General features: G+C 40.4%; 2 protein-coding genes across 4 annotated transcripts in view; one reads left to right on the forward strand and one right to left on the reverse strand.

Annotated features, from left to right (window-relative positions):
• Window positions 1-666, reverse strand: part of LOC115911822 (serine/threonine-protein phosphatase 4 regulatory subunit 1-like) — a 21470-nt gene extending 20804 nt beyond the window's left edge. For 2 of the 3 annotated variants that reach the window (XM_030963043.1, XM_030963040.1), the window contains exon 1: window positions 26-665. In XM_030963043.1, coding sequence (XP_030818903.1) covers window positions 26-32 — 7 coding nt within the window. In that variant the 5' untranslated portion in view covers window positions 33-665. Of the gene's footprint in view, window positions 1-25 lie in introns of all 3 variants that reach the window. The other variant, XM_030963042.1, reaches the window with a different exon arrangement.
• Window positions 80-18069, forward strand: RAB22A (RAB22A, member RAS oncogene family). Its single transcript, XM_030963044.1, has 7 exons — window positions 80-404; window positions 2144-2223; window positions 4330-4411; window positions 8356-8427; window positions 8547-8653; window positions 10412-10521; window positions 11876-18069. Exons 1-7 carry the CDS (start codon window positions 369-371, stop codon window positions 11971-11973), a joined length of 585 nt encoding a protein of 194 aa, XP_030818904.1. The 5' UTR covers window positions 80-368; the 3' UTR covers window positions 11974-18069.
• The last annotated feature ends 3551 nt before the right edge of the window (window positions 18070-21620 follow it).

Below are 21620 nucleotides of genomic sequence, written 5' to 3' on the forward strand. Positions count from 1 at the left end.
CCGCCCGCCCGCCGGCCCCACTTACCGGCCATCTTGGAATGGACATGGGCGAGGAGGAGGAGCGGGAGGGCACAGGGAGGAGCCGCGGGTGCTTCCTGTCGCCGGGTCAGCCCCGAAACGCCACCGGGTGAAGGAGCAGCGGCTGCCGGGGGTCGAGTGGTCCCTCAGCGCCCAAGGGGGACAACACCGAGCGGGGGGCACGGGCGGGGACTCCGGCGGCCGCCCAAGATGGCGGCGCGTCCGCGCAGCCTGAGGAGGAGCGCGGTGTGCGGGTAACTGGGGCGGGCGGGGGGCGGCCGCCGCGGGGACGGCGATGATCGTGCTGGGCCGCGTCTCAGGCGCTCGCTGAAGGCGCTGCCTGCCCGGCCATGGCTCTGAGGGAGCTGAAAGTTTGCCTTCTGGGGGTAAGTGCTGGGCGGCGGGCGGGAGGGTGGGAGCGGAATGAGGGGCTGGCTGGAGAAGCTCTGTGGTGGTGGGGAGCCTCTCGTCAGAGCTCCGGGAAGCCTCTTGTGATGGCGGAGAATCCCTGTGAGGGGCTGGAGAGGCTCTGTGGCGGTGGCGGAAAGCTTCTTTCAGAGCCTGGAGAGCCTCTGCCAGGGCCTGGAGAGGCGCCGAGCGTGGGGAGCTCTCCCCGGGCGCTGCCTGGCCCTCGCCCCGTCCCTCTGAGGGGACCGGGTGGACGCGCCTTCCCCTCCGCGAGGGAGGCGTCTGCCAGGGGTCAATGTCGCTCCATTTCTGCCCTATTCTCCTTTTTAAAAAATAAGAGAGGAAGCATGAATATCCAACGCCTGCTTCCCTCTTCCTCCCTGGCCCTTTCGGGCTTGGAGTCCACAGAATAAATAGAAGCACCTGAAATCAAACTGGTGGGAGAGAGGGAGGGGCCTGAACTTATATTGTAGGAACAGATGCAGGAAAGTCTTGCAGGTGGTGGAAGGAGGAAACGTGGAGCGAAGTGAAGCAGAAGTTTAAAAATTTGAAGAGTATGAAGCTGCTTGTTGTCTTGGTTTGGTTGAGAGCCCCACGGTGAGCAGGTGGAGGTGTCGCTACCAGCATTGAAACCCTCTATTCAGAGTTGTTTTCTGCTTTAAATGGCCACCTTGCCCTTCAGAGGGGAAGATTATGTGTTTCCGTGCCCTTTGTGTTATGAAGGTATTTGGGGTAACTACTGTTTGTGTTCACCTGGCCTGAGAAACCTTTTGTCACAGAAGAAAAGGAGAGTAAGTGCCCAGGAAAACTTGTCCTTGAATTCCCTGAGCCAGGAGCCACATCTATGTTTCTCTTTTTAAGATTTGTTCTGATTAATGAGGCTGCAAACAGCGTAAAATACAGAGCTATGATAATGTGGTTTTTCTCAAGAGGAAAATAGCTTGGCAAGATGAACACAATCGTATGTAGTATACCCAAATTACTGCAACATTCAGGAGGTTTGAAAAAAAAGCATGAATTATGTAAAACTTCATTTTCAGTGAAGCAGTTCCTCAGGGGTTTATTTCTTAAAGTTTTAATGGCTCAGGAAATGTAAAGCAAAAAGTTTCTCTTCACACATCTTAAATAAAATACAATTTCAAAAGTCCAGCTTCTACTGAGAAGTGTTTTACCACTAAGAGTTTAATTTTGCTTCTAAATGTGACTTCTCTATATCTTTTGCTTTTTAACCATGGAGTTGGTAGTGCAAAGATATACACAATCTAGAATTTTCATGGTTTGTTTCCTCTTTCACCATTTTTAGCATGTAGAGTTGCATTAGTAACGTGTTTCAGGTGTGTCACAGAAGAAATTTCAAGTCTTTCATTAAGCAGGGTGGGACAGCATTAGTCAGAGGTTGAATGCATGTGTCACACTTGTATAATTTCATGTACTCCACTGGTCCTCTGTCCTGGTAAGCTGTACTCAATTGCTGTATGTTTTACCAAAAGTGCTCTTTTCTCACTTCTGTTCCATTGGAAGGTGTGCATAGCTTTGTAAAAAAGCCCAAAGTTTGGGTAATAGTAAGTAATGTAATACCTGAAGTATTTCACAACTTCTCTGAGATTCTCTGCAGGAATGTGTTATTCACTGTAGTTTACTGAAGGATTCGAGGACAAAAGAATCATCTTTCTGTAGTAATTAATACTGCTTTCAATTGTTTCTGTTCTTTTCTTAGGACACTGGTGTGGGCAAATCAAGTATCGTGTGGAGATTTGTGGAAGATAGCTTTGATCCCAACATCAACCCAACAATAGGGTAAGAAACTAAATGAAGTAAATGTGATTTATGCAAGAATAAAATGAAATTACCTGAATAGATCACTTGGGAGTTCTTCGTGTGTGGCAGCTAAGTGTGGTAATAAACATAACTGCAGCCTTAATTAAGCTGGTGAGCTACCTCAGGACACGTAGGAGTACTCTCAGCTCTCCTGCAGCTTCCATTTTCATGTGTAAGGTCTGGATCCATTTTTGTATTGTTAATCTAAGCTAACAATGAATAAATTACACTGCAGATGCTTCTTCTAAAGGGACAGCATGCTTTTCTCGTGCACAATCCTTAAATTTTAAATTCTAATTATTATGCAACTCCACGGTTTCTAATTCATGTTTTTTAAGACTCAAGTACTGTAAGTCTCCTAGGTTTTGAGGGTGGTTAACATACTAATTCAGGTAGGTCTCACTATTAATTAGTTAAAATGTTACACATTTGTATGCAATGCACACACAAATCTAACTGATGAAACTGTTTTTGCAGTAGGTCTCATAGGTAAGGGGAATATTTGACATTTGAGCCTTAGAGTAGCAACATTATTGATCTCAAATCTTTGAATGGATAGAAGGAAGAGAAAGTATCAGGAATTCTTGGAGTGGTTGGATATTTTTCTTTCTTTTGCTGTCTTTTTTTTTGGGGCTACTTTGATCAGAATCAGTTTTTGGCTTATGGAACTTTGCTTGATGCCAAGAGGTGTGTGGGAGTGTCAGTACAACTTCCTGCCTCAGGTGTGGTGTCCCACAGGTCTGCTACAGCTTCTACCAAAAAAGATCCTGCTGATAAAGATCAGCTGTGTCTCATCCTGTCCTTCTGAAAAATTGAGGTCTCCATGATCTCTCTCCTTTCCCTTACACCCCCTCTTTTTTTTGAGTATAAATACTGACACTGAACTGCAAAATGTTCTGTAGAAGTGTGCTTATGTTTAGATTTCTCTGTTAACAGAGGTTTATTGACAGTACTGAGATCATTATAGTTGCTTGAAGTGACAGACTGAAAATCTATCTTTTACCAGCCTTGACAAAATCATTCACTGCTCTTAGGACTGGTTATTTTGGTAATTTGCTACATAAATGAATCAAAACTTGCCCAAATGCAGGGATTATGTGAAGGTCCAACAAGATACAGAGTCCAAAAACTTTAAGTAAATTAATTTTTACCTTTTTTTATGCCTTGCTTTTAATTCCCAATTGAGAATAGTAGGTGGAAAGGACAAAGTAAGAATTAGAAGAGCTTTGAGCGTCTTGCGAAACTAAAGCTGAGACTGTTTCAACTTTATTCTCTGGGTCTTTGAGTTCATGAGATACAATCTTGTTTCCTGTCCTGTTTTCATTCCTCTTAGAATCAGCTGAGCAATCACACTTTGTTGTTGTCAATGTTCATTGCTCAATTTCTGACATGGGCAGCTGCAGAAGCCTTGTCAGAATTCTGCCGTTTTTCTCCCCTCAGGATGCTGAGGGCAGATTTAACCAGCATATACTTCTAGGTACTGCAGAATATTCATTATAGCATCAAAAAGGAATATCAAACAAGTTATAGTGCTTACTTGGCTGGGAGAAGCAGCTGGGAAATTTAATAACAAAACAGACATTATTCCTACTAAAAGTCATTAAGGAAAACTCCAGTTGGGAGGGTTTTGTTGACCCAGTTGTCAAAGGATTTTGAGAAGCATTTAGCCTCTTGTCAGGTACCACTGGGGATGGTTTAGTTGTGATGTGAATTATAGAAACACAACTTTTCAGTTCAAAATGACTGTACAGGGATGTTTTGGTTTATAGAACCAAGTAAGATAAATTCAGTGAGAATCTGTGATTTAGGAAACGGTTTCCGTATTGACCAGAAAATTCAGATTTGATGCATAATTTGCAGCAGTCTTAAAGGAAGTGAAAGTCTCTGCTGTGCTTTACAAGAGATATCCTATCACTTTGGCTTTCTTCCCTCATTGCAGAAATACATCAGCTAATTAATGGTGTTGAAATGCAATTAGGCTCACTTTTATTGGAATGTGAACCTTCTTGAAAGCTCATGGTGGTAATGAATGTTCTAAGGATATATTTATATTCTCAAAAATCATGAACTGTGTCTTTTTTTCAGAGCCTCATTTATGACCAAGACTGTACAGTATCAAAATGAGCTGCATAAATTCCTGATTTGGGATACAGCTGGACAGGAGAGGGTAAGTAAAATCAGTATCTGTGGAGAAAGTTTGGGCCAGAGCTTGGGTTGTTTTCAACTCTGCCCCTGGAAGTCACAAAGTGATCTGGTTTTACAAATATGTATTAGAACACTTGTTTCTGTGCAGATTCCTATCAAGATGTGGGTGCTGTAGATATGTTTTTATTTTTCATTGTCATGATTAAAGTGTAAAGGTAAGGAAGATTACCTAAGAGGAGTTTATGGAACAATAGTCTGGGTTTAGATTCGCTGAAAGGGAATGCTCTTTCCACAGAAAACAAGGCTTCTGTGGGGGAAGCCAGCAGCTCTCTCCAGTACCATTGCTAGCTGAATTTTAAACCTTCAACTGCAATATTTGCAGTCTGTGCAGCAACACAAGAATCAAAGTGAGATGAATTACCATGTTGCATAGTACAAGTAAGGCGTTGATTCTGGAAAAATATACAACTGCTAACACAGTCTGTTAGCTTCACTGTTGGGGTTGTAAATGTGAGTAGGATGTAGAGTTAGGCTTTCCAAAGCAGAGTTTCAAGCAGTGTTGCAGGTGATAACTACTCTTTTATTCTTTTGTAAAGTTTTACTAATCAAATCTGATGGTGTTAGAAGCTGTGTGAGGAATCGCTTTTGAAATTTAAATTTTAATTTGGTAGTTTGGGGTTTTGATCTCTGCAGCATGCATAGTTCTGAGGGGAGGAAACAAAAGCTTTGAAGAAAATGACTAATCAGATGAAATCCCAGCTAATTAATTTGTGTGATTTTCACTTGGAATTGAAAGGAAGACTTTTCTAGGCAGCTTGCTTGCTTGCTTATGGATTGCTAGTAAGAGTGGTAGAAATTACAGTAGCTGCATTAACAGTGCCTATTCTTGCTTTGACTGCAAGTGAACTACTGGCAGCTGCCAATTACTCAAGATGAGTTTATTTAGGATGTGAGGTAACTGTGATAAAGGTTGGCTTATAACTTTAGGATAACAATTGGCAAATACAGCTGTACTGCTTTTCAGGATTTTCTTGAGAAACAACCCAAACAAAAAAACAAACAAACCAACAAAACAACCCCCACAATAATAACAGTCAAAACAAACACTTTGTAAAGCCTCAGTCACCCTATCCACAGGCACTTGACCTTTAGGATTCCTGGTGGAACTGAGCTGCCAGCTTTTTGGCTTGATAACAGCCTCGATGGCTAGGAAGTAACTCAAGTGTATTTGTATTGTGATTTAGTGCTGTCAGTTTTGAATGACAATTTATTTCCTTCCAACAGCACCATATAAAGCAAACTGAAGTTGTCAGGGATGTTTCCCAGGAATATGTCCAATAGTATCTGTGTTATCAAAAATATCCTGAGCCCTTCCATTCCCAGCAGTCACTCAGCATTTGCTGTAAATAGTTTGTCTTAAGTGAACATCATAGCCCATTCCGGAATGTTATTGCTGCAAAGTGATATTCTGAGAGGTAGAGTATGAATTTTTAGAGGTTGGTACTCTTAAATGAAAAGCTTTATAAACATGCCTGCCACTATTTGGCGGGAAACATCCATTACGTTTTAGCATTCCATCCTGTTCACTTTAACTGTGCAAGCAATGGGAGGACCCTGTAATTTGGCTTCAGCACATCTAATCTGAGGAAGCATCTCTGTACATGACCAGCATGTTCCTGATCTATTTTTGGACTCTCAGTGATACCTCTTTAATTTTCTTCCATACAAGTTGCTTGATATCTTTATTGAATCAAAAAAGGAAAGGTGTCATAACAGGACTCTGAGCCAGGATCTGTGATACCTGTGGAGTTTATATTCCATATCTGAGGGAAGTCACTTGAGACTCCAGTATAACCAAGGAAATCAGTGAAATGTGAGCAGGGATGTTTACTCTGAAATGATTCAGTATCTTCACAAAGGTTCCTTTCTCCTTTGTATTGTCACTGCTGTCACAAATGGGCTGTATACCTGCCTGGCCCTGAAATCTGTAGCACAGTTTTCTGGTCATGCAACATATCTGCCAGTGAATTATGGAAGGGATTCCCTCTGTGGAATAGATCTGGAATACTAAAAATGTCCACACCATTCTTGGAACTGAAATGTCTCTGCTGAGCTATGATGTGGAATGCATGGAATTCACAGTCCTGGCTTCTTGAGGAGTGTTTGCTGTTTCCCATTTCAAAAGCCCAGCTGTAAATAGTGCTGCACTGCACTGGGCACCCCCTTGCTCTCAGTGGCTTTGGGGTGGCTGGATAACCTTGTTCCAGAGCTGGAAATGTGCACCAAGTCATTCACACACCTCATTTACACACATACCTTATTTCTTCTCTCATTTCTTCTGCACTGAGTTCAATTGACAGGGGGTCACTTACAGTAATTAGGATTTTTGCCTTCTTACCTAACAGTTTTGAGTTTCCCTGCATAGTTACATTATGCATAATTACATTAATAATTCTCTCAAAACACAAATTGGAGGCTGGGGGCAAGCTGAAGTCTTTGGAAAAATTGCAAAAGGAAAATCCAGTGTTTCTGGTAACATCTGTTTTATTAATATATTTTATCTGCTGACTGCTCTTAGGTGGAAAAAAGTATCTAAGTGTTAGCAGACAGGAAATGAGAGTAATACAAAATCAGCAAGTGAAAGTTGGTTTATTCCCAATGTAAATAGTGAATAATCAAAAAGCCAGGTTGCAAGCAGTCCAAGTGGTGGTTTACCAAATATGTTTCCCTTTATATTTTAGTACATAGAAGGAAGAGAGGGATTATGTCCCAATGTGAACTGAATGCCTGCCCATGTTTCCCTTTCCCACTATTAAATATTTTTATATTCTGAACTTTGCATTCACAATCCTATTTTCAAAACAGAATTTGAGAGCCAAATGTAAATGGTCTGGAATTCTGCTTTATAGCAAGATTTTTATGATTTATTATATTGCTCTCAGTTGAACTGTACTAAGCAAAAGGAAATTGGTATTTTATTAGAAATGAATAAGCCTTTATGAAAAACTGTATCCAATTCATTATTTTTACCCTGAGTAATAAGATGCACAAAAGCTCTAAATCATAATACTTACATGAAACCAATACATGCAGTTTACTCTGCACTTAAAGGAGAGTTCTGGTTGCTAGATCAGTTGTCTTGGCTTTTTTAAAGTTGGCAGAATATCCCACTGTTCTTAAGAATGCTTCATGGAGATTTTTGGTGCAACTTGATTGTCTACTTTATCACTTTTTTTAGCACTGGATTCATAAGGTTCTGTCTGCTGAAAAGTGCAGCCCTACAAAGCAAACAGACCTGCTGTAGATTTAATTCTGAAAATCACAAGAAAGCAGCCTTTTATCTAGCATGTTCCTTAAAGCTCTGCTTCCAACAGGGCCCATAGATGTGGGCTTTTGCAGGTTTTTAGTTTAAACATGCTTCTAAATTTGAGGGAAAAACTGAAGCAAAATGCTTAAAGCCATAAGTTAGATTCTGAAGAAATCAACATTTCTACCGTTTAAGACAGGTGATTGATCCACAGGGCTAGAAGTTGATAGTAGCTTCTGAACATTTCAGATCAAAATTAATAAATGCTAGTTTTCTTAACATTTTTGTCTTAGTCAAAGTTGACCTTGCTTCTCCCTGCATTTTTGCCCTTGTTTGGTGTTTAAAGTCGAGCACATGCATGTTTGTGTAGACAGTCTGTTAAGGGAGAGGTTCTAATCTAGGCAAAATAAGATCAAGTTTGCTTTGCTGCTGTTTGCAGTAGGTGCTGCTGAACCCCACACGATTTATTGCCTGTCCTTAGGAGAACAATGCCTTCCTGGGAGATTATGTGCTCTACTGCACAGACTAGTTGTGACTGTAAAGGAAAGTTTTTCACTGCTATGATCTTGGTTTTCCCTTTTTTCAATAGTAATACTAATGCTAGTGAGGTTCTGGAGGTCAGTGGAAGATCAGGTTTATGTTTGCTGTCTTTTTTCCAGTTTCGTGCTTTAGCCCCGATGTATTACCGAGGGTCAGCAGCAGCCATTATAGTGTATGACATCACAAAAGAGGTAAGAAACTTGATCTTGACCCAGCACTACAATTTCTGGGGTTTTTTATTTGTGTCATGGGCCAGTTCTGACTCTTAATTTCTTAATTCCTTCCGTCTTCCTTTTTTTTTCCACATTAGGAAACTTTCTCAACGTTAAAGAACTGGGTTAAAGAGCTTCGCCAGCATGGACCTCCCAACATTGTTGTAGCTATTGCAGGAAATAAGTGTGATCTTAATGATGTCAGGTAAATAACTGCTGTCAATTTTAAGGGTTTTCCTTAAGCCCTAAGCTGTTCTGCTGTACTGTTGTAGTTTCACAAGGGATTTGAGCTGTTTGTGCTGTCAGAGGACATGGGGTTTGAGCTGCTTCTCCTGTCAGAAAATGTGGTTAGTCTGCCCTTGGATGGTCTCACCCACTTCCTCCCCTGTGCTGGTGTGAGTACACATGTGATTGGGCAGTAAATTGGGCTGTAAAATGGATCCAGATTAAAACTAACCCTTAAAAAAAAAAAGAAAACTGATCCAAGTATATTTATCTTTCTCACACCATGAACACTTGCTGGCATAACGGTGTGGGGATAGCAGAGTTAGGAATGAGCAGTTTACAGGGAGACAGGATTACCTTTTCTGGTGGCAGTGCCAAGTTACACAAACCTAAACTGCCTGTGAAACTATAGTGTAATAGAAGCTGTTTACCTCACTTTACAAGAAGTGCCCCTGTCAGTCTGTAGCACCTCATTTTGTTAGGAAAAACACCAAGCCTGTTGGAAAGCATTGTGTAGGTTTTTCTAACTTGCTTGTTCAGGTGCCTTCCTTCCCTGCTTAAATATTGGGGTGGAATTGGCTGTGGCCAAAATAGTTGCAGGGAGCGGGAAAAGCTCTTGAGAAACTTTATGAACAGCCAAACTTTCAGGAAGGCATGTACTAAAAACAAAAGAAGGCCTTTTTTATTGATGTCCTGGTTAAATAAGCCAAAATTCAGAAAGAAGGTGTGTGTAAACTTCTTGGGTTTAGGTTTTGCTGGAAAAGGCACCACAGCTGGTGTCTCAAAGGAGACCGCTGGTTATATGTTTAAAGAACCACTGCAAAGGTTGCTCTGAGTATGGTTTTACAAATTGTTAAAAACCTAAAAGTTATCTAGTGAGCTCTAATAACTTTCATTAGAAGTAGCATGTCTTTTGAAGGAAATAGAGTGTAAAATTCTTTAAAAGAGAATTCACATCTCACATGCTCAGCTGGCATCATAAGTGTAAACATTGCTCTTCAAGCTAATGAGGAAGATTCCTTGTACTTTAGTCAGAGGCGATATTTGAGTCACTGCTCAAGTCCATGTTCTTGATATCCTGAAGTCCCTCATTACTGAAAGTAGCCTGTGTGTTGTAGAAATTGAATGTGAAGTGATACAATGTAAAGTCCAGACCTCCCCACAGCTACTGGGGTTTGTATTTTTCATTTTGTTTCAGGAAATATACAAAATCATCAACTTGCCTGCTTTGAGGTACAGAATAACTTGTACATCTCTGTGTGCTCAGTATAAAAATATTCCTTTTTTATAGCTACATATTCGTGCAAAGTAAATGCTGTGCTGATGATTTGTGCAGTGTTGGGAAATACTTTGGTTTGGTAAACAGTCATAAGAATTGCACAGCATGATTGGAAATAATGCTTTAGGATCTTCTTAGGACATATAAAGCTGGTGGGGTGAATAACACACCAGAAGGATTGATTGCAGGCCTAAGCTTAGAGCACTTCAGACAGAATCACTGCAGTGTTGTCAGATGGATGAAGGCCTTGGGTAGTTCATGACTGTGCTCATATCTCAAGGCAGAGAGACAGCGCAGAGTAAAGGATGAGCATCAGCTTCAGCATGAGGGAGCACTGTGATGCTAAACAGGTAAAATATTCATTATAGGAGACACTTAAAAACTTTATCTGTCCCTTAAGGTTTTGACTAATGAGGTTCTTTTGCATTCATGAATTTTTCTTTTTTTTTTTTTTCCCAGAGAAGTCATGGAAAAAGATGCTAAAGACTATGCAGATTCCATTCATGCAATATTTGTAGAGACAAGTGCGAAAAATGCAATAAACATCAATGAACTCTTTATAGAAATCAGTAAGTATTTAAACAGTTTAATTATAAGTATTTAAACAATACTTTCTTCTGCAAAAAACTTGAGTAGAAATTTGATTTCTATATTACTTTTTTTTGCTATTTGGGTGAAAATTCACGGACTTTATACTAAATTCGTTACAATCTGACATGACTACAAACTGCAAAATGAGCTGCATGAATTTCTGGTCACCTAATGGCCTCTAAATATTCCTTTTAGAGGTTTTCAGCATACTGTGATGCTGCTGGATAAATAGCAGGCTGGGTACTCCTGTCAGAAGTCAGTGTCATCTTACCATGTCTGTTATTGAATGTTCCAATTAGTACTTCCAAGGTTATGGAGGAGGAAGGAAATGGCATGAGGACGATCCAGACTTTATATATCTGAGAAAAGGAATTAAGTTCTCACTCTTACTGCTTGTACTTAGGCTAAAAAAATGTATTTTTAAAAATACAAAAATTCATAAATGCCAGATTACTGCATGGGGAATAGCAACTACTCTACGTAAATTTTCCTCAAGTATGTTTGTAGTACCTTGGGGGTTTTTTATATTAAATTGCAAATCTTTTCTGTCCCATTTGTGGTGAGGACAGCGCTGATAGTTTTTATATGTGTGAATAAAAAGCAGACAGTATTCCAAAGTGAATTCTATGCAATATTATTTGGAGATATGTGTCAAGTAGCAGCACCAATGTGCAGGTGTGTCAGCCTGTTTGTGAAAAGAGAATCTACAGAAACATCAGACTTTAGAAAAAAAATAAGGTCTATAGAAGCAGCTGAATATATTGAAGCTGATGTAAAAACTATGTGCTGTAGATTAGCTTCCTGATTTATTGACTTAATAGTTGCTCTCTAAAATTGATCTTGAATAAATTATGGGGGGAAAAATCATAAATCTTCCTTAGAAGAGAATGCTCAACCAGGAACAGTCCATTTTAAAGACTGATGAGATGAGTAAAGCAGCTGTCTCTACAAGCACTCCTTTGTTAAGCCCGATGCAGGTAATCTGTGGAAATCCAGGTCAAGATGGTTGTTCTCAAGCTATTCCAGATGGTATTGCATCCTGCAAAGTATTCTCCAAGTGCTTTTACAGTTTAGCTGTCCAGGTCTAGATGAATCTGAAGTGTAACTGCTGCTAAATTGACTTCAGACTGCCTCTGCTGTCCTTTTGTGCAGCCGTCCCTCTTACAGACATAACACAGACTGTTGCTGCCATCCTGCTGGGCAGGAATGTCATCCCTAGTGACCTACAGCTAATTGAAGGCACATTTTTGCATACAGAGCATACACCGGATGCTTAAGCTTAGTTTCAAGTCTAACATTTCCTATATATTTCTTTTTCCTGCCTCCTTGTAGGTCGCAGAATTCCATCCACTGACACCAACCCCGCCTCCAGTGGGAAGGGCTTCAAGCTTCGACGGCAGCCATCGGTGACAAAGCGCAGCTGCTGTTGACTGACCCCTTAGAAAGTCAAACTTTATATACAGTAGGTGGTCTTGGAAGTTAATAGTTCACGTTGGGTTTATATATCAGTCTTAGATCTTTATCTGCTGGTGTTCAACCACCCGAGGTCCCCAAGAAGGGAGCGGCTCATCGGACACCTGCGCGCGCAGAAAAGACTGCAGTGGTCAGGGCAGCCTGCTGGCTTCCACGGCGTGCAGTGTCCCCTGCATTCAAAGGGAATCCATCATCACTTCTTTGGCCTTGCTTGATTGGAAGGTGACTACGTGGATGGTAGAACTGAAATGTTTCCGTAGTTTTGTAAACAAGGTTTTGGGAGGTTTTTTGTAAAAAGGGAAATGAGCACTTTTGTGGGAGATTGGGTTAGGAGGAGTCTGGAAGTTAGATGTCATTTCTTCCTTTTCTTCAGTGAGCCTTATTTTAAATTTTGGTGTAGCTACTCCGAAGTATGATGGGACAGTTGATGTGAGATGGCTACAGAATAAGCAACTGAAGACAAATAGTAGGCAAATCAGTCCATCCAGTCCCCAAATCCCATTTGCACTTTTTATTTAAGGATGATCTGCACTGGGGGTGGGGACACAAGCAACAGATCTTAAACCACAGACAATCTTCTTTTTCATGCTGACTGTAATCACTTTAAGGCAAACTGGTATGCTTATAGGCATCTTTTTGTTGTTATGAGTTTTTTTAATATTAAGATATTGGTTAAAGAAAATTACTTGTAGATCTGACTAAATGAAGTGGTTACTGACTAAAAAGAGATGCTGTAAACAGATGCTGCCAGTGGTTCTGATAAGACCTACAAGGTTTTGGGGAAAGCTTTTAATTGCTTGGCATGTGTAAAGTGTTCATATTATATTTATGAGACCAGTGTTTAAAGTGTTATAAATTATGTAAAAACAGTAAAAAATAATAGAGTCTTCTACACTCCTTCCATTCCACACCTAGGGATAAACTCTTGGGGAATCTCCATCAGGGTTTTTTCCTGCATTTTAGGTATTGTCACTGTGAGTTCATCCAGAGGCAGATGAAATTCTTTCTCTTTCAATGACATTTGAAAGGGCCAACAGAACATCCTGTTGGGGCAGCACAAGGCCTGTCTGTTGAACAAGCTTCCATCCTGGGGTGCACCCAGTCTTTCCTATTTTAGGCACAAAAATACACATAGGAAGTAACCTTAAGACATGTGGTAATGTAGATCATTACCTCTTGGTTCCTGGGGTTTTTCATCTGTGAGGGTTTTTAGCAAATCAGTGTTTAGCTTATTCTGTATGGGTTTTAGTAGGCTTTCAATTAAACTATAGGTTGACCATACCTGTTTGTGCTATTTTATTTATTTTTACTTTTTGTTTCTTACCAGCACTAGTGAGAAACTTTTATACTTTTGAAGAAAAAGAGCTTAATAGACTTGAGTATATACTAAAATATGCTGGTTAGCTTTAGTATCCAACTGAGCTCATGATGATGCTTATTCTTTTTTTAATCTGGTTTTCTATCATCTCAAGTATTTTCTCTGAAGGAAATGTAGGAAAATTTGTAAGAAATTAAAGGATTTGTACTTCAGATTCATTTGTGTTACTGAAAATTCTTGGAGAGCTGGAGCAGAACAGGCAAACTGGTACATGGAGGTTTTTGGACAGGTCAGTGAGTTAAATGATATTTGGTGACTACATTTTTGTCATGCCTTTTCTTTACCCTGCCTGCATTGCCAATTCTGCCTTCTTTGCCATAGTCCCACAGCTCCATGTTTCTAGAGAGCCCAAGAAATCCAACTTCATGGGTATGCACCCTACTCTTTCTGCAGTTCTGATCTTGAATTGCTGCAGGTAAAGTGTAACAGCCAGTGTTCCAGATTGTCCAAACTGCCAGCCCTGGAGTGAGGCTGCTTCTTAATATTTGCCTGTTTAAAAAGACAGACAGTTGATGTAAGTTCTTCTGAGTCCAGATAAGTGTTTATTGATCACTGGCCCTGCTGAACGCTGGAATGCAATCTTCCCTGCATGAGATGCACATGCTCATTGTTTCATTTTTGGTAGAGAAAAGTGGTTTCTTTTGTATTAATAATTTGTTAGGTCAGCTGCTTTGATCTTGCACTAGGCTTCCTGGAATTGATTATATTTTGTCCTAACAGAGCTTCTCTATTTGGAGATACATTGGTATTGGAGTGTTTGGAGTGCAGATTATCAACCATTCCAGCTAAATTTTTAATAACTTTTTTCCTGGTAAGAAGTTGTTAAAGAAGCTCAGGATTAAAGCCACCATGTCTTTTTGTCTAATGAGTGGAGCTCATCAGAGAGACTCAACTTTCAGATACTGTCAAAGGGGATTACACAATCTCAGAATGGTTCAGGTTGAAAGGGACCACAGTGAGTAATCTGGTTCAACCTCCCTGCTCAAGCAGGGTCATCCCAGAACACATTGCACAGATTAATTTCTGCAGAACATGTTTGAAAGGGCAAAGTGTCATGTATGTAAAAATGTAATGAGGTGTATGTTATATCATTGATCCAGAGCATTTTTAGCTGAAAAAATATGACTAGTGCAACTTCTGAACACCACCAGTTCTTTCTCATGAAAGTTATAGAATTGAACAAAAATTAAATTTGATAAATATTTCATTCTTAAGCTTTGGAGCAACCTGAATGTGCTCTCCAGGTTTTGGAAGGTGTCTTCATCTGACCCTCTCTTGAAACAGTCACTTAGCTGACTTGCCAGGTTCTCAATCTGTGCTGCGGGTAGCTTTGTAGGATATTTTATATACATGCTGAAAAGTGGCAGTAGGTGCCCAAGTAGGTGAAATTTGGAAGCTGACATTTAGTAGCATTTAGTAATCATACTACTGAAAATTGTTATAGGTGCTTTGAAAAGTTCTAAGACAATTCTAACGACTTTTGCTGTTACTGTGAAGGTGAAGAGTTTGTTTTAGGTCCAACAAATCACTGCACTCCAGATCCCTGCTGACATCAGTGAGACCCTTCCTTTAAGTGCTGCAGGATCAGACAGTTAATGGTTTAGAGGATGTTTTATGCAGACTGGAGTCTTTGATGTGTTGCTTTACATTTAATGCTACCAGCCTGCTCAAGAAGGATTATTTACTTGCTTGGGAAGAGGGTAAGAGGAGAGGAGACAGACCTACTTATTGATTTGGAAGTCTAATCCTTCAACTTGGTTGAGGGAGAGCTACAATCTTGGTAAAAGCTTCATTTTAATTATCAAAAAGTAATTCATGGTGAAAATCTTGAATGGTTTAAAAGTTGGCCTCAGCAAGATTTTTTTTCTTACACTGTTAAGGTTAAATTATTCCTTCACATTAGTGTTTAGTTCCAGTATAACACATTACTAGTTGGAAAAGGAAGCTTTAGCAATGATGTTTGAATTACTTGCTTGTGAAACAGTCTTTAGTGTGTGTTAAGGATGGTGTAGGCTATTTGTGGTGAGCTGTGTCAGCAATCTGCACAGGAATGGATGATTTACAGGACAGAAGCTGTCAGAACAGTGGAGCTGCTCACCCTGGAGTGAACTTCACTCAGCAGCAATAGCCACAGACAAACAGGGCAAAATCATCTCCAAAACAAGGAGAAGCTGCATAATTCACTGGCTTCAACTTCTACACTGCCTGCTCATTTTGTAAAAAGGCTTCACGTATCCTTCCTGAATACTTACAGCCTCTAAAAATGGCTTTTTGGTTCATAGTTGAGAGAAAAGGACAAACTTTCTTAACTTTTCTAGCAGGGAGTCATTGTACAGCCACCTGAGATGGCTTGTACATCCCAAGTCTGTTACTCAAAGCAGAGGAATTGTATACTTGGAATTAAGTCTCTAAAATTCTGCAAAAAATTCCCTATAGAAAACTGTTGTTGTTTCATGTTCAGATCCCATCTCTGGTAGTAGATCATAGCCTACTGATGGTAGGTGACAGAAGATTTACAGAACTATGACGATGGTGTGAATAACCGATGTAAGATGGAAATACAGGTTCTAGTATTAAAATAATCATTTTAGGTTTCCTTTGAGCCATATGGTTCCAGCTTGTCAAAAGGAATATGCTTGAAAATACATATTTGTATATCATACAAAAATTCAGGTGCCAAAATGTAATTCCTAAAATTATTTTAGGCCTTCTGACACTAACGTTTGTTTCTGAAAAATCCCTTCTGATATTCTGAAGGTCTCAAAAGCCTGAGTGCAAACCACTTCTTGCTCAGCTACCGTAAAAAATGCACAACTTGGAAAAAATTGAACAAGCATTACCAGACTTTATCCCTAAAGTGTCACAGATACAAATCTTTCAAGGATGTCAGACTATCCTGAAATCCAAGAATACAGATGAGCTTAGCCTTTGACATGTCAAAATCTTCCTAGGGTCAGCTTTTTCCTCCTTCCCCCCTCCATTTCCTCCCACCCAACCCTGAATTTTTAATATAGTGTTGTCAGAGTGTACATGCTATAAAGAGCTATTCAGAAATACTTAGAAAAGTTCTAATGGCTGACAGTTACTTGGTGCTCCCTATTTTACATGAAGAATCGAGGCAGTAGGATGAGTTTTCTCACTGTAGAATCAAGACTTCTTAGAAGAAACAATTTTGCTCTTCCTGTTACATCTGCCTTCAAATTGATGTTCCTAAATTTTTGCTTAAACACTAAGTATAAATTTTATTTAAGGAGCTAATTACCTTTGTAAAGATTTTCTTTTGAGAAGGTTGGGGTTTGCTTTGCTTGGCTTTTGTTGATGTTTTCACATACGTATTGTCGAACAAACCAACTTTTTCAAATGTTGAAGGACACAGACCACTCTTCTGTCATGCTCTTCATCACTGTGGGTGTGATACTCCATCCAATTGTTGCACTTGAATATTCTGTAACTCTGACACCTTGATAGATTCACTGCTACTATCTTGCCTCACTTTTACTCATGTTACAGTATGTATTTCCTATTAAATCCATTATGTTTTCTTGGCTATTTGTTCTTTGTTTCCTTATGGGATTTAGACAAGGATAGGTGGTGAGTGTCTCTTTTGCCACAAAGTCCTAGAACTATCTATCACAGCAGCAAATATTTGTGAGCAAAAGGGTAATTCATTAGCACAGCCTTATGAAACTGTCACAGCAGCTGAGACCTGTGCCATGACTGTATTTTACCACGTAATGAAGGCTAAATTCACCTCGAAGAGCAAGTTATTGTAAGCCTCTAGTCCACTCTTCTGTATTTTAACTTTCTTTCTTGTACTTCCTCTTTCTGAAACTGTGTATCCAACACTGACACTGTGATGGTGAGTTAATTGATTTTAGGCCCAGAAATGGATTGCGTTTCTGTAGCTAAGATGCTTAAGACTTCCTGGCAATCTTCCCACTTTTACCCCCCACACTGAGGACAATGAAGAAAAAAAGGTTTTTTTCTGAATGAGAAACTGCATTTGTGTGTTCAGGACACAAAAATAAGCTGATATGCATAGAGCTCTTGCAGTGTAGTAAATGTTTGCCTGTAAAATGTGTAAAGGTTAACCTTTGTGTCAGCAATTCTTGTCACTCATAACAACATTCTGCCTTTTCATTCTAGGATGGGTTAACCTGTTCCAAGGGTTGAAAGGTCTGTGCCTTCTTACTCTATTATCTCTTACTAAAACAAACTTAAGCCGCTCAAAGTTACAGAGCATTTGCAGCACTGTAAACTGCACAAATTCCCACCCATTGCTTCACTGCATGAAGTGTAGTCAGATTACTAGTGATGAAATATTGTAGTGATGAATTCCCAAGCTTATGAATGTTTTGAGACTTTTTTTAGTCTTCTCTTGGGCTGGTCCTGAGAGCGTGTACAGGTTTGTCTGTATTGTTGGTTTGTAGATGTTAATGAGGGAAACCAGGCTTTTGTTCTCTCCTTTTTGTTTGAGTCGTTACACTCCCATATAGTGCATAGAATGCAAATAAAGAAATGTTGATTTGACATAATGTAAACAGCCTTTTCAGCCTAAGCATTCATAATAAACTTTTATAGTGTAATAACATGCTAAATCACTACCAGTCTGATGTATTGTGCAAAAAAAAAAAGGTGTAAACATTTTATTAATAAAATGCTTTGTTTATAAATATGCTGACTTGTTTATAAATGCTTCCAAAATTCTCCACATCTTAAAAAACAGTCTCTATAGCAATATAGTTATAGAAGAAGAATGTAAGCAATAGCTTACATGTACAAATGACTGGAATAGCTGTTTTCCAGAAGTCCTGACTACTGGTGTGCAGAAACTGGAGCTTCTCCCTGGTCTGTGTGCACACAGACAAAGGCAGAAGATCCTGTGCAAAGAAGGGATGGGGGCAAACAGCAGAGAGAATGCAGCTTTTGTGTAACTCTTCCTTTCTTTGCAGCACCATGTCTGAGAAACTGCAGGCCACACACAGGCTTGTCTAGCAGGGCAAGGCCTGACAAATTCTATCAGGGCCAAGTTGTTTAATACATTGTTTTTACCTTAGACTGCACGAAATGCAGAGTTCTCAACTGCTTAGGCCAGGTTTCTGTCAATCAAAACTATAAAGTGCTTTTAATATCTGCATAGTGTCATGGGCCTGTTGTGCTGTTCTCTTGTTTGTTAATACAGCCAGCTGGTTGGTAGCTTGCTTTTTTTAAACCACTGCTCTGGTGCTTATGTAGTTCTCAAAAATACAGATTTGGCTGCAGTTAACTCACTTGTCTTACATGATGCTTAAAAGATGTGGTTTGGTTGCTTTAATCTGGAATGCATATCTAACCCGTTGAATTAATGGCAACCTTCAAAAGCTAAATAAACATAAAGTTCTGTTTCTGAACTGCTGTTTCACATGAAAAGGTCGGGTACAAGTTTTTACCTAGCAAGTGGCTGCAGTTCCTATGCAAGAAACACATACCATGTCATCTTTTGTTTAACAGAGACCTGGAATAATTTAAATTCCTTGTTACCTGCAATTTTGAAGTTATGCTCTTAGATGTGAACAAATTGCTTTTGAATAGTGCAGATGGGTTTGTCTAAGATGGCATGAATGCGCATCAGGGAGAGCATAAGAAAGGTAGACACAAGGAATATGCTGGAATAGAGAGAAAAAAACCATTTGCATATGTTTGCATGGGGAATCTGAGAACTAAATGCAAGCCACCTGGTTTGCACACACACAATGAGAATATTTCACTTTCATATTTTCCTAGGTAGAAGTTTTGCAGCCAATGAAGTTGTTGTTTAAAATTGTTTCAGTACAAAGCTTTCAGGTGCTGTCCAGCATTTCCCTGCAGTATTCATTCAAAAACTCTCATGGGCACGAAGTTGCCTTTTGATCTTGCGGCTGAATTGTCCCCAGTGAGAGCTGTCTGTGGAACAGGGATGGGGTATTGCAGGTGGCCTCCATGCACACCCAGTTCAACATTAAATGTACACGCATTATTTACATGCAACAAAAACCTGACAACCTACATTCATTAGACTTTGTAAATTTTCAACTTAAACAATGCTGTGCTTTATAAAACCTTCAGCCCGGCTGGAAACCGTGGGCGAGTCCTTCAAATACGAACAGGTAAGTTCAGAGCTGCCAATTAGGGCAAGGTGATACATCTTGGCAACTCCTTTAAGAGGTGGATCATAACGCTTCAGGGGCTTCTTTGTACTTCTTTTAGGAAAAGTAGAACTCGGAAAGGTCTGGGCAGCAACACTTAATGGTTGTTTACTTTAGGGCTTTTATTATGCATGACTATATGCTGTGTAAAGCTTTCTCTCTTACTCCTCCCCGTTAGTTTGCAAATAACTTACTGATATGGATAAAGCTTGTCTTTTCTACTAATTACTGCTCCAAGACTGCCTGGCTTGCAGAGAGAATCTGTTTATAAAATAAGACTTAAGAGATTAGGTAAAAGAAGGTAACCTTCCCACAGTACCAGCCAAGAAAGCTGCAAAGTATGAACTCAATTCTCTCCTGACTTGAGATCTGAAATGTTATGACATAGCCTGTAGTTCAGGCTAAGAATTACTCCCTCACACCAAGGAGCAAAAATAATAAGACCATCCAAATCTAGTTTCCTGGAAAAGAAAACGCACCCCTTTATGATGTTATGTGACCATTATTTCCCCAAAAGAGCAGGAATTTAAAGAGCAAGAGCAGTATTTGAGTGTATTGCCCTGCAGTGCTGAAGCTTTAAAAAGTCAGTCCCATTATCCTGGCTGGAAGGAGTTGGCAGGTTTCACTTGTATCATGCAAAACTAAAAGTTTTGTACTAAACACAGGTATGGGTTTGGTTTGTTTTGGCATGGAATGAAAGACAACAGAGAACAAAAAAGATGAAATAGGATGGGAGGTGGTAAAGCACATGAGCAGAAGAACAGGGATTGTGGTGGACAGGAGCAGCTGAAGGTGTGGTATAAACGCTGCAGATGTGCTCAGAGCAGTGAATGCCACTGTCCTGCTCAGGGGTGTTAATTTTAACATACACATCACTCATTTGACATTGCTCTTAGTGCCAGAAACAGAACAACACTCTTGTTGTAATTCTAGATCTTTTTAGCTACCTTACGCATTTCTGGCATTTATTAAGTCAAATAACGTGACACAAAGAATTTGTGTGAGGGAAAGGTGCACTGCATCATGTAGATTTTACTGGTGTGAGAAATGAATTTTCTTTGGAAGCTTTTTATTTCTGCAAATGGCATGTCCTCCTGAAGTCATCTATGTATAAAGCCCAGTATGTTTAAAGTCCAATTAATACTTTTTAGTGTATGTAAATTACCGGTTTCTAAGACCAGCATATTTCTGCTGTTAAGAGGGGCATCCCAAACTCATGCCTCTGACAGGTTATAGCAATACTTTATAAATTCTTAGGAACTTTTCAAATGTTTAAAACAACCGAGGAGAGAGAGGAGCAAAAAGCGTAGTGTTGCCGTAATTACACTGGCCTAAGGCTATCAATAAAGCTGCACTCTATATTAAACCATGCTGTAAATTTCAAAGAAATGTTTTAAAACATTGGAGTAAAAACCAACCAACCAAAGCTAAACACAAACAAAAATTCCCAAAACACAACCACCACAAACCACCTCAAAACAAACACAAAAACCCCAATGAGTAACCCAAAACTTTAAAAAAGGGGAGGAGGGATGTCTTAAAATCTGAGGTGACGTGAAGTTCTGGTTTTATTCATTAAAAAGCGAGTATTGCCTGCAGCAGATGCCGGTTCCCAGGGCTGCCCTGGCGCTGTGCGGCCCCGGGAGCTCCTCCTGTTCCCGTGAGCGCTTCCCTGCCCTTCCCCGAGCCCGGCCGGAGCTCCCGGCGCCGCTGGGAGCCGGGCAGGGGCGGCGAGAGGCCCGAGGGCTTCCCCTGCAGCCCTGAGGCCACACGGAGTAGAGGCCTAAAAAAACCACGCTGCTTCTGGACAACAAGGCGTTTATTACAAACCACGCTTTCCAGTGACGACTGAACGTTGTTTATTAGCCCTCTTTGTTCCCGAAACGCTCCGGGGAGGCACCTCCGGCCACGGGAGCGCCCGAGGAGAGGCGGCGCGGAGCCTCCCCCCGCGGCCCCTCACGGCGGGGCCGGGCTCACGTCAGCCGCCGCCGCAGCCTCTCCGCGGGCCCCTCCGTGCTGCATCATCCCGCCTCCCGCCCGCCCTGCCCGGCAGCGTGTGCGC

Source organism: Camarhynchus parvulus, chromosome 20, assembly GCF_901933205.1.
Source record: "Camarhynchus parvulus chromosome 20, STF_HiC, whole genome shotgun sequence".
Classification (NCBI taxonomy): Eukaryota; Metazoa; Chordata; class Aves; order Passeriformes; family Thraupidae; genus Camarhynchus; species Camarhynchus parvulus.